General features: G+C 42.5%; 1 protein-coding gene across 5 annotated transcripts in view; it reads right to left on the reverse strand.

Annotated features, from left to right (window-relative positions):
* The window catches only part of LOC138527573 (carbohydrate sulfotransferase 8-like), a 426,404-nt gene that overhangs the window by 97,257 nt on the left and 310,949 nt on the right, over positions 1 to 18,198 (reverse strand). For all 5 annotated transcript variants that reach the window (XM_069638838.1, XM_069638839.1, XM_069638834.1 and 2 more), the window contains one exon: positions 11,449 to 11,532. In XM_069638838.1, coding sequence (XP_069494939.1) covers positions 11,449 to 11,498 — 50 coding nt within the window. In that variant the 5' untranslated portion in view covers positions 11,499 to 11,532. The remainder of the gene's footprint in view (positions 1 to 11,448; positions 11,533 to 18,198) is intronic.

An 18,198-nucleotide genomic window follows, 5' to 3' on the forward strand; every position in this document is an offset into this window, starting at 1 on the left:
ACCCCTACCCTGCGTACATACACTCTTTCAGAAGCTTTTAAAACAAAAGTTTTAAACGGGGGGGTCAGCCCCCCAGTACCTACATTACCATCACATAACTCAAATTCCGGAAGCTTCTCAAGACTTTCCTTTACACCTCCTCCTTCCCTTCCTCCCTCCCCTGCTAAACCCCACAGTTGCTGAGATTGGTGACAAGGCCCTTATGTGTCCTTTGGGCCCTGGCCTCCCACACCCAATCACCTTCAGCCTCCGCCCGCCCCGAGCACTTGCCTTGCACCCACTGGCCTATGCCACTGCAGGCCTGCACTTATTTATTGGCAGCTGGCCGCCCACCTTGGCACTTACAGATCACTCCCTAGCACTTCCCTCCTGGCACAACTAGCACTTATCCCCCACTCCCTCATCCCCTCTCTTCTTTCTGCACTTGCACGCTCTGAATGCTCACAAGGCCTAGTAGGTTCGCCTCTGCCTTTCATGTTTTAATTGATTTTCATTCCCATGTTCCCTCCCTGTGAAACACAATGGGCCTCATTATAAGTTTGGCAGTAGCCTTGCCGGTAAAACGGGCAGGCTGCTGCCAAACATCCAAAAAATTCCAGCACCCACGAATGGGCAATTACCGGTTCATTAAGGCCCTGCTGGACCTGGTAATTGCCCATTCGCGGGCGCAGGAATGGAATGCTCCCCATTCCCATTGAACCCTAATAGGGCTCAATGAGAATGGGGAGGTTGGATGCACCGGCCCCAACTACACCGATTCTCATTGGCTGAGATGGGGTAAATTACCTTTGCTAGGCTTACTGGAAAGCATTGACTGGAGAGCCTTCCGACAGTTCAAGCGCTACGTCGCCATTCTTAAATTCTGTGGAAAATGGTTAACAGTTTTGTACCAGTTTGCCTCTATGTCTGTCTCCTGCAGCTGGCCAGAGTAAAAAAAAATAAAAAAAACGACTTTGAGCTTCTATAGCACGCTTAGACCAGCCTCTAAGCACAGGACTGGGATTCAAACATGTGGTGTCTTCATTTGTCCTGCTTCCAAGACAATCATGTTACCCCAGAGCTATCCTCCCGGCAGAGAAAGACAGTGACATCTGATGTAAAGATTCTCTTTGCTGTTCAGTGTGTGAAACAGATGGTGAGGTATGTACAGTTTCCTCCCGAGCTAGTTATCTGGGTGATGCAGGGAATTTTGACTGCACTCCCTACTGGCTAGGGAATCATTGTAAACATTACAGGATCTCTGAAATTTAGCTCTCTCTTTCAATATCCAAGTCAGGGTTGTGGACATGGATGCAATTACTGCAACATTTGTTTGAGAATCCAACAAGCACTGGGGCTTTTCTGTTTTAAGACCATTAATGGCAGACCTTTAAGAGAAGACTGAATTTCCTCCACAGTGAACATGGACTGTAATGTAGCAGAATCATTAATAGTGACTTATAGACCGAGGGAGGGGTCATTACCGCGGGATAATGACCCGCCACCAAGTTATTTCCAGAGGTGAATCCGAGAGCCATAAGTTGTGGAAGGGTCATTATCCCAAGCGATAATCACCCCTCCCTCGGTCTAGAAGGCTAATAGCACATAGTGGTAGCAGCAATACATGTTGTGGAGTTTTGGTGGTTAAGTCAAAAGTGTTACTTTCATAGCGACTAAAGTAAATAGAAAAATCAAAGTTAGTAAATAAAACGTGTTTTCTGTGTTGTGTATATATAACAAGGTTCCCTCTATAACTTTAGTATTTTATTTAAAAACGTGTTGAAACTGGAGTCTGTTTAGCATGAGCAAGCATTAGGCGTCATGTAAACGTAAACGATTTATCTGTAAGAAAGAGAAAGAACAGTCCTACGTTTTTGCTTTCTATCTGGTGTGTTAGATAGGATGTTGAAACTATGAAATAAAGGTATACCTTTATTTCATAGTTTCTGCTTTATGTGTCCGGGTGCTTCCTAGGGGGCGCCTGAAAAAGGTTTTCAAAGCAGCAGATCCACACATTCTCATTAATCAGTGGTATTCATTAGCGCACTGCTACCTTACGTCCCCCAGGTTTTCCTGCTGCTTTAAATAGGATGTTGAAGCAAACAAAACGTCTTCCCAGAGACAAAGTTTGTTGTTGAAAGAAAACTTGGCTGGAAATTGCATTGTTGTTTCCCTGTCTGCTTTTGAGTTCAGAATGTTCAGAATGCAGTCAATATCCGTAGTTATTGACTGTTCTCTGAACGTTCTGATTGTCTGATTGGAGGTCCTTAACGATCTTCATGTGCTAATACAGCCTAGTAAATTGCTTATTAACCCTATAAATTATCTATGTCGGTTACATCCGACACACACATCAACATAAAGTGATTTGTACAAATTAGGAAAGACACCATCCGTGTGCCGGTCAAGTGGCACAGCGAGTAGAGCACTCACTTTGATACTGTCAGGCCGGTTCGAATCCGGCAGGGCCAAACTCAGCTTTTCATCCTTCCGAGGTCGATAAATGAGCACCACACACCGTGGGTAATATTAGGCAGCGCTCAGATACCTGAGGGTTCGTACCACTATATAAATGCCAAACTATTATTATTTGTGTCCTTTGGTTGATTCTGGCCTGAAGGGTCTCTGATGCATGTACTTATCTATCTCCCAGTAACAATGACACAGTCCAGACGTTGCATAATCTTCTCAACATGCACGACGTTGCAATGGTAGATCTTGCCCTCTATGAATGAACTGCCTCAAACTTGCTTTCAAAGGACAGGGGCAGGTGCAAAAGAAGCCTGGCCTCGATGTGACTACCATGGAGACATGGCACTGCATAACGGAAAGCTAATATATGCATAGGTAAATGTGTGCTAGAAGGGCATAAGAGCGGTTCTGCTCCTCGGCTCCAAAGTCAAAAGTGAGGTTTCTTCCTTTGTTGCCAGTCAATGGCGCCATTTTCGCTTTCGCATCAAGACACCGCATGTTGCTTCTGTATAACTGGTTAACTGTCTTTCAATAATCTCACTAAATACCCTCCCTTCAACGGATCGTAGATAAATATACATGTTTACGATGACTCCTTCACTGGACCAGAAGGCCCATCGCTCAATGTGACTTAATTCTTCTGTGGCCAGTGGCTGTAGCTCTGAAGTGTCGGTGTGTAACAGAGGAGCCAACAAGAGGTGGCCAAGGGGGGCCTCAGCCACCCTTATAAACAATCTGCCCCCACCCTAACCGGCCCACCAGCCTCTGTGTTCGTTTTGGTGTGCCATGCACTTGCGCGTGCCAAGTGCCATGCACTTGCGCGTTCTCAATGTCACTTGGCCTAGTAAGATCGGTTTTGTTTTGCCTTGTCGCGCTCTGAAACACTTGTGTACGAGCGCGATAGAAATAAAATATCAATATCAATACCCCATGATTTCCAGTGACCTCATCAGGCCACCCCTATGAAAAATGTCTGGAGGCGTCGCTGGTAACAAAAGATTATCTTTGTACAATTACAAAATCTTCATACTCACGACAAAATCATGTAAGCAATGTAAGTGCTTGTTCCGACTGACGCGTGACCTAAACATACTTAAATAATTGGCTCGGCACTCCTACGGATGACCGGGCTTGCACTGAATGGTCTATGTATGGAACAATTTGTACTTTGCTTTGGAGTTAGGAGAGGCCCAAGAGCAGGGATTATACAAGACGAGCCTGACATGAAAAACGAGAGTATTCAACAAGCAATTATGGACCCACCCACGAGCTGTCAAATATATCCTCTTGCTGCAATAAGTATTGTAATTCAATTTGTGCCGCTAGGTTATGACCGAAAGGTTACATTGAAACATACACCAAGAAGTGTGAATCTGGTTGCACGGAAGACCAATTTCTGGCATGAGAAATCAGGAAGGCCGCCAAAAAACAGGAAAGCAGTGGGAATAATTCTGCCAAGGTCTGTCAAGATGAGGAGTCTTGAAAGATCCAGGTTGAACTTGGCAAATATCAGTTTGCTTTCTTTAAGCAATGATCGCTTTTCAGCAAGAACTAACATCGTACATGTTTTTTTAGGTAATGATGTACTAAGTGTAAAAAATAAGCACTTCTAAGTCTTTAAGGATTTTTTCAGTCTATACGTGTGATTATAACCCTGGGAAGTGACATGGCACTCCCTCATTTGTCAATTTCCTGGTCATACGAGCAGGTACGGTGCACAAAAACAATAAAAGGTTCTGAAATTGGCCAATGAGAGTGGCCAATGAGAGGGGAGCCGTGTGACTCTTCCAGTCATGCCCACCGGAAGGGTGTCAGCGCGGCGCTTCCTCTCATCACGGAAACACTGCGCTGAGAGCTCTGCCTCCCACCTTCACCATTAAGTGTGCCCTGGCTGCACCTTACAGAGATGGCCAGGGCACAGCGAAACCCCTGCTCCCCTACTCCCTCCTCCTCACCTTTTGAACGAGGGGCGATCAAATCTTTGCCCGGCCACACCTACCAGATGCGGCTCGGCTTCTCTACATCACCGCTGACTGCCATGAACTCACTTTGTACCTAGAAGCAGCCTGTCTGGAATCTAAGGCCTGCCGCTCCCTCTTCATCACGCTGTACATGGTTGCTAGGAACTAGCCACTCCAGGCAGATTTTGTTTACCCCTCCCCCTCGCCCCAAAGAGTCAGAATAACTTCATAGTCCAAGCCCTCTGGCTGTACCTGGAGTACTGGGCCCGTAAACTTTGTTAAACAGCTTTGCTGACAGGGCGTTAAGTAGGGCTTTGGGACCCATAACTCCCAGTATGGCCCTTTGACTAGGTCTATAAAGCTTAATTAGCACAGGGACTGAAATAGAGACCTCTTCTCAGCCAATCAGAATGCTCACAATGCAGTCTACAATCGCTGGTATAGCCCTCATTACAAACATTCTACTTGATCTTCTGCTCGACAAGTAGCACAGAAACCAATGTCTTTAGTTGTGAAAAGGCAGAGAAGAGCACGTACAGTTCAATTCCCAAAACTAACAAACAGCTCTGAAATAAAAAATGTATAAAGTTAATTGTTACTTGTGCCATATTCTATCAAACATTACAAGTTGCGCGTGTGCTCATTGAACAACAATAAAACGTTCCTTTCTGGTTGCACAAACCATGTGCTAATAGTCCTATAGACACCGGGAGGGGTATTTATCACTTGGGCTAATTGCCCTTCCCCAAATTTTAGCCATCAGCTTTGCCTCAGCCAATAACCCCGCAATAATGACCTTTACCCCGGTCCCTAAGGCTTGAATATATAGTACGAAAGAATGTAGGTGACAAGCTGTGTCATGTGGTCTGGCTGTTAAGATTCGATTATTGAAGGACTATGTGGTTAAAGGGTCTAAGAATGTACAATGTAGACAGGATTTCAGGTCCAAGTCTTTAAATCACACAATGTGTGATCTGAGGCAAAATCACTCGAGCTTCGTGTGTCTCAGGAGCCTGGTTTTATGTTAAATTGTAATTAAAGGAGCACCGAATAGAAGATTTGGTATTCGGCTGAAAACCGAATAGTTGGGCAGAGTATTCCTCCGAAGCCGAACACAGCGCCGAATAGTTTCCTTTTTAATCCATGAAGTTGTGACAAAATTATGCTTCGTAAATTAAAACCACACTTATAAATATGTATCCCGATTCTGTATTTTATTTCTCTTGTGCATTCATGGGTGATGCTTCCATGTAGCCCAAATAAGTGGGAAGAGCCTATGACAAGCAAACTCAAATGTACAATCACTGGGGGTTGGGGGTGTTGCCTCACCCTTTCTAAGGTTTATTGTGGGCCGACCCATTTTTGCGTTCTGCCTCTAGCAGTGCATTGCAACACAGTGATTACAGCAGTTAGCACCCTGCCGATACCTAGAGCGCTACTGAATGGAAACCTTTCATATGTTAAAACCATCACATAGGTTTTCAGCAAGTGAATTAAACACTGAAGTAGAGACCTACATTGTCCTGCTGAATGTTTTCAATTACACAATGGATGCTAAGTAAATTATTTTCTTTGCAGCTTCATGATACTGAAGCTAGCACTCCACCCACTGATGTACATTCCTGCTTGCTTTAATTTGGCAAAGCATATTTTCTGTAACCCTTCGTTTCTTTTCTGGTAAATGCAGATGTGCTGCCTGCCCCTATAAACTCTGGGTCACCACACCGCAGTACTATTCTATTTTAGAAATGTTTTGAAAGCTTTACCTTATCACAGCTGCTATCTCAGCGACTTTACACAGTTGCCTCCCAGCAAAGCAACTTTCCAGGAGAAAGAAAATGTCTCCCTGTAAATAAAGCTGAACTGGGGCCTCCGACCCAGCCCTTTAAGATGAGGTAGCAATACTATGAGATGACTGGGGATGTGGAAGTTACTCAAACATCAATAATCAAAATGAGTCAGGTAGTTGGCAAAAAGGTTGACTGTTTTAATGTCAATTATCTAAAACAGGGAGTACAACGGACATCAGAATTCTCACAGCATAGTCTCAATGATTTTCATAAAAAAACATCATACTTATAGTAAAAACTCATCATTGATGATGTTGACCTACATATTTGCTAACGTCATCCTACGTGGCAAACTACAAAAACCTATTGAAGAGAGTGATTGGGTCTAAGGGCACCTCTAAGTATACTTTCCATACTAGTCTAAGAAACTGATTGGCTCCTTAACATCAGGTGGGGCAACTAGGCCCTCCCCTCAAACAAGTCACTATGAACGTCACTAAATACACAACGTCCTACTGGTTACACAAACTATAGGGCCCTTAATTACATCGCCCCCTACAATTGGTTGGGACTCATACATCCGTCAGTACTTTTCCACCTACGTTACCAGCACGCAGGCTAGACTTCCAGGTGCTGGTGATCTGGTCATAACCATAGCTTCCCACCAACTAGCATATCATATATCATCACCCCAGTGGTCTGCTGTCAATTAAGGCTTTGAACTTGTCCTTGAAAATGTTCTTTGCTCTAGAGAATTCAGGGGAGTAGAGGCACGCTCTGCCTCCCTGCGTAGGTGTGGTTTGTCATTTTTGTTCAGCTTCATCCCTCCACGTGACTGAAGACCACACATTTTAGCTGTGGTGCATTTAAAATACTATTTTTTAATGAACCTCTGACGTTTTCTTGTTTTTGTCCATATCTTCTGAACAGGAGTTTCGTTCTTTCACACGATTGTAACTAATGTCTGCTCACCCCAGCCCTGAACAGCCTTGGCTTCTTGGTGCTCATCCAGGCTCACCTTTCTGAGATTCACTCCGGTAATTCCATTGCTTTTCAACTGCAACACACTGGAAAAAATGCCTTCCTTTTCTGGTCCAGCTCTGCTATAACACGTAGTGGAAACATCCATTCTTTACTCACTCCTATATATTTATTTATTTTATTATTTATTTTATTTTATTTGAACTAGGCGCTGGCACTTAAGAAGTTGGTTACAATTGATTAAGGTTCCAAAAGGACGTACATTTGCATAGTAGTGAGTTCAGCTGTTGCATAGCATAAACATTCGGCGGATAACATTTGCATAGTAGTGAATTCAACAGTTTGCACATTCAAGAACATACATTCGGTGGATAACTATTATTGCATTGGTTGAGTAAGCTTAGTATTTGTGGTAGTATTAGTAAGGTTGTCAGTATTGGTGCAGTGGGCAGTGTGGCAGGGTGATTGCATAAGGCAGTCTGACCTAAAAAATAAGGTTTTTTGGTTTTTTCTAAAGGACCAATAAGATGTCTAATTTCTAAGTTGCGAAGGGAGTGCGTTCCACACTTTGTGTGCAATCACCGTAAAGCACGCATGTATACATTGGCGCATTCTGCAATCTTATTCACTATAAAGCTAGCCTCAAGAATTCTTCTTCTGCTTGCGTTTCTTTGCATATGTACACGTGTAAAATGACATGATGTCTTCATCGTTTCTATAGCATAAGTTTCTTCATCTTGAGCCCAAGATGTCACTTATCTTTGATACTCTCTTGATGCCTTATAGAATATATATACATTCTCTTGTCTCTGCATCTCTTGTACATCAATCCGGCTTCGTGTGTGACGTCACCATTCTTCTCTTTCATTCATTTGTTCTGCTTCTTCTGGGATTTCATTCAAATGGCCATCATACTGTCTCGTATGCAGGTATGGATTTCTCAGTGGGAACCTTGCTTCCAGGATTCTCCTTGGTATCTGTATTTTCAATGGTACTGCATGTGTCTCACACTCTGGTTCCCAACATATAGGCAATATGGGCAAGATGGTTGAGGTGTGGGTACTTGGCTCCTTCTCTACAAAGCCCTGACCTATCTATCCCTTATTCCTGTAACGCTGAAAAGAGTAAAACATTTCCAGGACTTGGGAAAGCAAAATGGATCCCCTTTCCGTCATAATAGACACTACAAATACACAGTGTGTCAGGAAATGTATCTGCACTAAAGGGATAGCATGCAGGGCTGTAGCTGCAGCCACCCGATTTTGTGTTTTGTCAACAATTGACAGGGACAAAGAACCCTCCTGAGTTTCCGGCTCTTTTTTCTGCTTCTTGCACCTCTGTGAGTTGGCTTTAAGTGCCCAACAGAGGACCCAGCATGGAAATCAATCAGCATAAACAATGGCAGAATACTCTGAGAAGCCAAAAAGACGGGCAATCTGCTGATTATCAAAGCCGAATATCTCTTTTATAGCTGGAATTCATCCGAATACTTAAATCGAAGCGGAAATTTTGGTACACCCCCAATTGTAATACTTGAAATCAACACTCCCTTATTTAAAGAATGCAATGGGTCTCATTGTGGCTTCTAGCTACTCAAATCCTACTCCTTGTTATCCTACTTGATGTGCAGGATAGTTGCATATGTTGATCTGGACTCTACCCAGAGCACTCCTTGGGAACTTCTCTCCAATGACATGTATTGTCAAGCGCAAACCTCACTCGAGTGCTTTTTACCTTTCACTACAAAGATGAAGCAATCTCACAGTAAACACAAGGTATTCAAATACCCAGATAAAAGCCAAAACCTTAGGGGAGAGAATCACTGGGTGTGGTGCTACTGACCAAATGGACTCTCTGTGAAAACTAACATACTTCACCACTTCATTGTGGGATACATTGTTTAAAAGCAAATAGGTTTTAGAAGACTAAGAAAACTAAGACTGATTAGTGGAACACAGACAATCAACCAAATGGGGTTCCGAAATGCAAGGATCATAGGCAGAAAAAGGGCCTCTGCAGCGCTTTAATCTAATGACGTCTAAATAGGCTAGACCTTTGCTATGTGTCAAGATCGAACGTTCAGAAATTGAAATATTTCTGGAGGCTGCCTTTCCAAGTGGTTAAGAACAATACAACAGAATGTGAATGTTGTATATGTGTGGCTTCCACAGGAAGCCATTAGAAACTATTTCCTATTCTGAATGCTGTTTCCTCCGACTGTGACGTCATGGCAGAGGATTATGGAATTTGTTCAGTCAACTGCTGTGACTTCACGGCAGGGGGACACCGCAATTTTTCTTCTTTTAAGGTTTCTTTAGCTGGTGGAGCTGGGTATTTTATGAGTTGTTAGCATCTGCCTCATGCATTCCCTGTACACCCCACGCAATGCTGGTCTGTGGGGACAACAACGAGGGTGGAAAAGGGACACAGGAGGGGCAAACACAACATAAAATAATGCATCGGCTGCTTTCAACTACTGGTTGTATTCTACCACAGGGTTCTGAGTGACATCAACAACTCGAGCTTCGCTCCTGTTGTCGATCAGATGCCACTCGGAACCCCTCTCCGAAAGATATTGCTGTAGTTGATAGCTAACCATCTATAAATGTATAAATCTTTCACCAGAGGTGGGGCTCGGTTTTCAGACCTTTTGTCTGCTCCTTTTTTGTAGACGGTATCAGTTTGCTCTTTAAAGAGAAACTTTTTTCATCCTAGCTTTCACTTTTCTGACCTATTAGCATCTTTCTTTTAAAAATAGGCCAAATGTGGTGGACTGAAGGGGAAGGAGATGGGGAATAGGCCTCGCTGATTCCCACAAGATTGGTGTTTGCATGCACTTCTGGATATGCCATACATTACCCGCATAGAGAGGGAGGGAAGCTTTCTTCAATTTAAAATGGGAAATCCAGGAACGAGAGCCAGACAGGGATCCTCCTGTGAAAAAAGTTCAGCCAGCCAAGGATCAGCCAAAAACCAGGCAAATAAAGAAATGTCCATCAAAGCAGCAAAAAGTCAGAGTTCTTACTGCTGTCCTCTGTGGCTGCTGGATCTTCCCCAGAGCCCATCTGAGTGCTCCCTCAATTCGCAGCTGATTCGCCATGAGCACACCAATTGGCATCAAGACATTCTACATCTTGAATGCACTCAAGGTTGAGCGGACCATCGCGCTCCACTATTTTCAATGCCAAGCACTTCAGCATGGGGACTGCTCTCGTCAGCTGGTAGTGTGTGGACTTTGAGGGACGTCTCAGCGCCAAGGGTCCCTGTGATTGTTGCCATGATGTCCACCTCAAAGACTGGGGTTCCTAAGGCAATTTCCAGAAAAGAGTTGCACAAAACCCATCTGATAGCACCAGTCCACAATGTCCTTGCAGAAAGTACTTTCTGGGACAGACAATACAGAAAGCAAAAGACAGATGGACGGAACACAAGTCCAATGTAAGAACAGCAAATGACAAATCACCTATTTTTAGAAACTTTCGAGACAACATCACACCATTGCAGAAATGAAATGGGTAGTTCTTGAACTAAATTCGAAAGGTTTACACACTGAACACCTTTTTTGTAAAATGTAAGTATATCTAAATAGACAACTATATGTAGAATAAATATTTAAAGAAGTATCTTCATAAATGTCAGGTGCAGAGGAGAAACGTCAACCCTGACACACGGATGGAATAAGTGAAATAGGAACATGAAATAAGTTCGCAGTTGGCTAAGTCCCATGTGCCCCGCACACTATCACAGGCCCTCAAAAAAGAGCCAAACATCTAAACAAATTCATGTACTTTTCTGATGTATTTCAGGATCATTTGATGACAACAGACTTTCCATATATGGTTAATATCACAAATGTATCTTGAGACATTTAGCTTAACATATAATTAATATTTTATTCTTGCGGCCCAACACGCTTCCAGAATAACATTTTATTCATCAGGAGTTCATAATTCCAATCATTTCTATAAGGTAATATAAATAGCATAATTTTAAATTTTAGACAGTTTTTCAACATCCACGCATCAAAAAAAGTCATTAGTTACAATTTATAAGTTAGGAAACACTATGGTAAACTTCTCCACAAAATAAGAATAATTCAAAGTGTGTATATGTTTTCAAACAACCCTTATTTAATAAAAAACAGATGACTAGTTAATTAAAATTTTACATATCAGAGTTGTATCCGCTCTTTCTACAAAAATCCCTCTACCATATTAGTATAACCTTCAAAAAGGCTTAGTTCATCCTAATTAACCATAACTCACCTTTTCGTGAGAAGTTCTGAACTCCTTATGCTTGATTGTATTCTCTTCATATACCTTTAAATAAAGGCAGTTCCATATATTTTTCTGTGTAAACATAAAAAACGAATTCACTTAATCATGTCAAGCATCTATGTGTAAAAACACATGCTATCTAATGTATATCACACCATTGCACAAAAGAAATGGGTAGTTCCTGAACTAATACAGCCTCTACATAGAGGAGAAGACATAGCAAAGAAACCTGCACAACGTGAACTGCATTGTATTAATCATCTAGATGCAGTGACCCCTCTGGGCATGAACGAAGAATTCTATTTGGGTCCATGCCTTTAGACACCTATACATATGGGTGTAACCAATAACCAGGTCTTTGACCGAGAGTCGTATAGTTTAGAATATGCTTAGTTACCACTAAATGCACAAATTGAATATGGTAAAGACTATTAGATTGTACACTCTTATGAGGTAGTTTGAGATCATTTGATAATACCATAATGTTGGTTTGATGTATTACGAGACTGCTAGACACCGGAATGAATACCCTTCAAGAGAGATGAGGATATCATCAACTACATAACCAAGAAGATTTGCACTGATATAGATTACTAAATTGTACACTCTCAACAGTAAGACATGTTTTCTTGTAATGTTGAAAAGATTGATCGATATGTTTAAGAATCATGTAATTAGGGATGAGATCTCCTCAGTACACTTGTTTTTAACTTTATACTTTACACTCAGGGTAGTATAAGAATGTGGTAACCTACAACACACTACTTGAAAAAGGTCAGGCTCACGGAATAGAAAATAGGATGAGATCCTGTTTTTATTACCAGATACATTCTTTTGGATTAACCTTACTTTCATCCTCTGCTAGGATAACATTTCCATAGGAGAGTCCTATACGATAATAACAGGCACTTTTAAGTCGAACATTGAGGGACCTGATAGGTGTTCTTACTATTGGACTTCCTATGGAAACTCATTCAGTTATTTGATTTTGTTGCGATAAATCATGTTTGCCATGCATAAACGGGCTTTAAACTTAATTATTAAGACTCACAGTGAATACGTCGAGCGGCCCGCATTTTCTTTACATAAATGAGACCATTGAAGTCACAACAGCATGATGTCATCACGCTCACAAGATACACCGCTTTCTTAAACGCCCATTTTGTTACACAAGGAAAACAGACGGCCGAGGATTCACACAGTAGTCTTACACAACAGTTACTAGCAACTCTGGCTACAATTAATGGGTACGCTTTAAACTCTTCACTGGATAACTCGATCTTATGGGAATTGCGAACATTTCCTTTTTCAGGACCCTCGGGACACAATTAAGCTTGAATACCTATATTTCACTCTTTATGTGAAACATGAGGGGAGTCCTTCAGGGGCATTTCCTGTATATCTATCACTGAACAACAGATATAGCCATATAGAGGTGAGTGTTTTTTCCTCGTTTAACAAGTATATGCATGAAGTGGTTAGACCCATAGAGACACACCATAATATCGGAAGTCTTACTTTGTAGATAGTCCCAAGGTCCACTCCGAGTTCCCTAAACACCATCAATTGATTCAACTATACGCTTTGAGTTTACAGTCTCAGCTCCAAGAGGCGCGGTGAGTACAGAACAATTAGTATTTCCAACGAATTCATTTGGGTATTTACACACTGTTTTGAGTGTACTCACATTTCAGGATATTATCTTCACTTTTAATGTTGCCAGAACGGTATGCCAAAAAAAAACATTGTATGGTACATTGTAAGATTCTTTTAGAATATGGAGTCCATTAGGATCCTGTTCACATTGAAGGTACATATTCATACAAAGTAAAATGCAGAATACCTGGAATATGCATATCACCACGACTATGTTATTTTCGTTGTGTGGGATTTGTCATTTCATATATACTCTGATTGTAAGAGATTCTAATATTGTGTAATTACGGTTTATTACCTACTAGATATATCTAAGATCATGTTAGGTTGTTATATATTATAATGTTTTTCAAAAATACCGATAGAAGATTATTTTGTATTTAATCACCTGTAGATTAAAAATCTGATCAAGACTCCTGATGAAGAGAAGATTTTTTAACGTATGCCTGTGGAGATATATTAATTGATATTGAACAATCACCTGAGGAAACATTGTTAACTTTGGAATAAATTAAATGAAAAACAAATAGATAGTTTATTGAAGATTTACACTCCAAAGTACTTGGCTTCTAATTCGCCTGTGATAGTGTGCAGGGGACGGGAGTAACCTTACCTTGGGAACTCTTTATTTTCTTCATGGATTCTGAGGCCACCAGCAAATACATGGTTCAGCATGTCACGAGGAAGCATGAATTTCCTATATTTATTTATGAAGCCTGAGCTCGCACCAAACAATTTCATAGATGGATCACCTCTGAACTCCGTGGACAAATGCTTTACGAAAGTGCACTCAAGAACACCAGGAGTTCATTCACTTTGAACTCATTGATACACCCAACCTTCAAGTGATCCAGGAATTTCTTGTTTGGCTTGTCACGATCCCATTATCAACTGACCTTTGCACCAAAGAACTTTAATTTCTTCGCATTGTCATCAAGTCTGCTGGAACCATGCTTTCTTCAGTGAAGTTCCCACGACAGCCATGGTCTGATGTGCTACAGATGCCTCTGAATGAAATCCCTTCTAAATATTCACTGATCTTTTCTTGTATACAGAAGCTGACAAGCTACCATCAGAGTGCGGTATGTCTGGTCAATCAACCTGATACCTGATCAGAAGGTCAGAATGGGCAAGGCCTACAGAAAAAGAGAGTGTTCTGAATACCTATGTAACATATCCATGGAGAAGGGGTTCATTCTACTTTCACCCTGCCCTCTGGGGTCCTGATCTTTTTTGTAAAGAAATCCAGGGTGATCCGGTCATGCTCCAAACACTGGGAGCTGAACCAGATCAACACTAAGAATTTCTTTCTGCTGCCACTCATTTCCAATCTCATAGAGCAAGTCACAGGTACTTCATGGTTCACCAAGTTGGACTAATGGGGAGCATAAAACCTGGCATGTGTTTGGTTGTATTTACGTAGCTGTGCGGCAGACAATACACTCATCTACTCCCACTATAGGAAAGATGACGTCAATTTTAAAGGGTGGATTCTACACCATTTAGATGCTAAACAGGAGAAATGCCAGTTTCACAAGAAGGATGCAGCATTCCTGGGCTAGCCTTCTCACCCTCAGTGGGGTGAAACTGGATCAATAGAAGGTGAAATCCATCCTGGAGTAGCCCACGCCTACTAACCTCACAGAACTGGAGTGATTCTTGGGCTATGCCAACTCTTACAGATGATTCATAAAAGATTTCTCCAGATGGCACAACCCCTTAACCAATTGACTCGGAAGTCGATTCCCTTTTTTGGGACCCGCTCACGCAGAAAGCCTTCACCGGGCTCAAGAAAGTGTCTATTCAGGCCCTGTTTTGACTCAACACTTTGCTTGCAAGCAATTTGAGCTAGACACAGACACCTCCGGAGGTGCTGTAGGAACCGTGTTTTCTCAAAAAGGAAAAGAGGATTTGCAACATCAAGTGTCCTATCAATCACAAAAGCTCACCCTGCAGTGTGCATTTACCGCATTTACATTAGAAAGAACCCAGCCATTAAGAGCAGATTCACTCAATGGTGCATCGGCTAGAAGGAGCTTAGTACTCTGTGGAAGTCCTTCTGGCCGTAAAATTCCAACATTCTTTTGCAAAGCATGATGTCTGAGCCCCTGGTAGGTCCGCTGGATGCGGTTTTTCACTCGATTGAGATACATATTGCCCTATTGGCCCGGCTCGATGCAAGTGATGCTTTGTCCTGAACCAATTCCAACTGCATGCACCTGGTCAACCCATTCTGCAGCCCATTCAAGCAATCACCACTGGGCCCTTTCATGGTTGGAGAAAGAAATTGTGGTATCGCTGCAAGCTCCTGAAGTAATCAACACACAGAGCTACAAACAAGCCTAGAATACAGATTGTACCTGCAGGATCGACTGCACATACCTCTGCCAGAGATTTGTTGAGGACTCCTCAAGTGGTGTCATGATTACAAGCTCTGCAGCCATCCCAGACAAAACAAGAGGAAGGAGATGGTGTAACATTGGTTCTATCTGCTACAGATAGCAAAAGATATCAGAACAAATGTGCAGGAATGCACATTTCTTGCACAGATAAAGGTAACGCAGCAACCACTGGCTGGTCTCTTAAAAGCGTTAAAGGTTCCTGACAGGCTCTGGAGAATGAAGCGAGTTCATCCTCACGATGTCTTTGTCACACAAGGACCCTCATCTGGGCAGTAGTTCACACCTTCTCCAACATGGAGAATTGTATTCCACACATAACACCCCCCTCTGCAGAAAATATCTTCTGACTGTTTATACAACACTTTGGGCCTCATTACACGGATGGCGGAGAACCATGGCGCTAATAGCGCCATGGTTCATGCCGGTAAAATACCGGCACTGCCTTGGCGGAAAGGGGAATTACTGCCCCATTCCAAGGTTGGCGGGGCGGTAATTCCCCCTTCCACCATTGCCCTTCCCCATTCCCATTTTTGCTCCATAGGGCATAATGGGAATGGACAAGGCGCTAATTACGGTACCGCAAATTGCGGTACCGTAATTAGCTCCCTGGGTCCCTTTGTGGGTTGGTTTTTAACGCCTGCAAAAAGCAGGTGTTAAATTCCCCAACCCGCAAAGGGACCTCGTAGTAAGGCGATAAGGATTTACCGGTACCGGTAAAATACCGGTACCGGTAAACCCTTACCGCCATCCGTGTAATGAGGCGCATTGTCTCTCACCATGGCTTGCCCAATGGGATGGTGTTAGATTTAGGACTGCAGATCATGGATACTTTTTGTCATGCTCTTGCCAAACAACTAGGTTTCCCAGTCTACCACTTAGCTGCTTTTCACCCACAAACTGATGGCCAAACAGAGAGGGTTAACCATGTGATAGAACAGCATCTTCACGGTTTTATATCAGAAACCACAAGTATATTGTGTGAACTCCTGTCACAAACAGAATTTGCCTACAACAATCATCAATCCGTTCCATTTCTACAGCCTGAATGATTGTCATTCCCACCTGTTCCCTGACCTACTGCCTAGAACCAGCCCAGTTCCGCAGGGAAAGAGTTAGCCAATAAGATGCAATCCATTTATTACAAAGACCAGCACACACTACAACAGACTAAAGATAGCTTACAAATGCCAGGTGCAGCCAATGATCGGACCAATACATATTTTACCTGGGAGGTGTCTCCAGGGCAAGGACCATGTTTAAAGCAAGGCAAATTGATTTATTGCTCACACTGTACAAAGGCAAGGCAGCCTCTGTGGCTAGATTTGGTATGGAACTGTGGGATTATGCGATTGTTGACGCTGTCCAAATAGTGGAGAACTATTTCTTGCCATCATCGGCTCCAAAGTTTGGAGTATACATGGAATTGGGTTGTAGGCCAATCAGGGATGCGGCTCTTTGCAGCCTGTCCTGCACTGGCTTAGGCTCTGGGGCAATGGAAGAGCTATTCTCACTCATGAGCTGATCACCTCTATAATTGCCAAAGACCCTGGTGGCATAATCCCATGGCTTTGCCATGTAATGAAACAATTGAGGGGACTTAATATCGCACTTCTGTTTCCGCCCTGTAATGTGCGATCCTGAGGTGAGGTAAAACTGTTGACCGCCCGGGTCTATGAGCATGTGAGCGCTAACAGAGAAAGTGGCGAGCTGCTGAAACCCAAGCATAGAGTGGTAATGATTATTATGTTCCCGGGTGTGCAGAAATATTTGCTGTGGGCAGAATTCCTGACACACCGCGGCACAGTTTAACTGTGTCCCATTAAGTGCGGTGGTGACGGCTTGGTCTGTGGGGATGGTTATTGCTCCTGCCCTCTGTGTGATGCACCATGTGAGTACCTTGCACACTTGGTATTTTTCTGCCCTGCCTATGCAAAAGTGAGAGGCTCTGGCCTACGGTCCTTGCCTCTTGAAGTGGGATTTGTGCAGTAGCGGCCTGTTTTAATATACCTAGTGAGGGCCGACTCACCTCATGTGGACTGGTTCTTGTTCAGATACCTAAAAACGGCACTTTATTTGAGGAAATGACGTGACAAACAAATGTCTATGCTCACATTTGTGTGGTTTGTAGATTGTTTTATGGAAATGGTCTTTATAGTAATGTATTCGTACTGTATTTTGTACTGTTTTTATGGAATGTAAATTGCATCTCCGAAATAAACATAATGTTGATAATGATATTTTAACTCAACCTGCTAATCGTGTGTAGATCAGAAGGTGTTGGTTGTGTGGGAATTCAATGCAACAGAACATGAAGCAATGATCCATCAGTGACATCTTTATGGTTACTTTTAATTACTCTTCAAAAGTACATACGTTGATAGCCATAGCAGTAGCCGACATGTGTCTTGCGCTTGCGCACTCTTAAGTCTCGTATTTGATAAGAGATGTTTGTACGAGGTTAATAAAAACAGAAGTCTGAAATAGAGAAAGTAGGCACACATAAAACGAGATAAAACGTGATTAAATTAACTTAAAAGAAAAAGAGAATAAACAGTCAAAATAAATTAGCAACCCTTTGAACTTGATACACCCTGCCATGGTAAAACCGTGGTTTATATGAAGATGTGAGGACACTTGATAAGAAGAGATGATGTGTGTGTGTAGGACATCTTAATCCTTG

This window comes from Ambystoma mexicanum, chromosome 14 (assembly GCF_040938575.1).
Source record: "Ambystoma mexicanum isolate Mex_15411 chromosome 14, UKY_AmexF1_1, whole genome shotgun sequence".
Lineage (NCBI taxonomy): Eukaryota > Metazoa > Chordata > Amphibia > Caudata > Ambystomatidae > Ambystoma > Ambystoma mexicanum.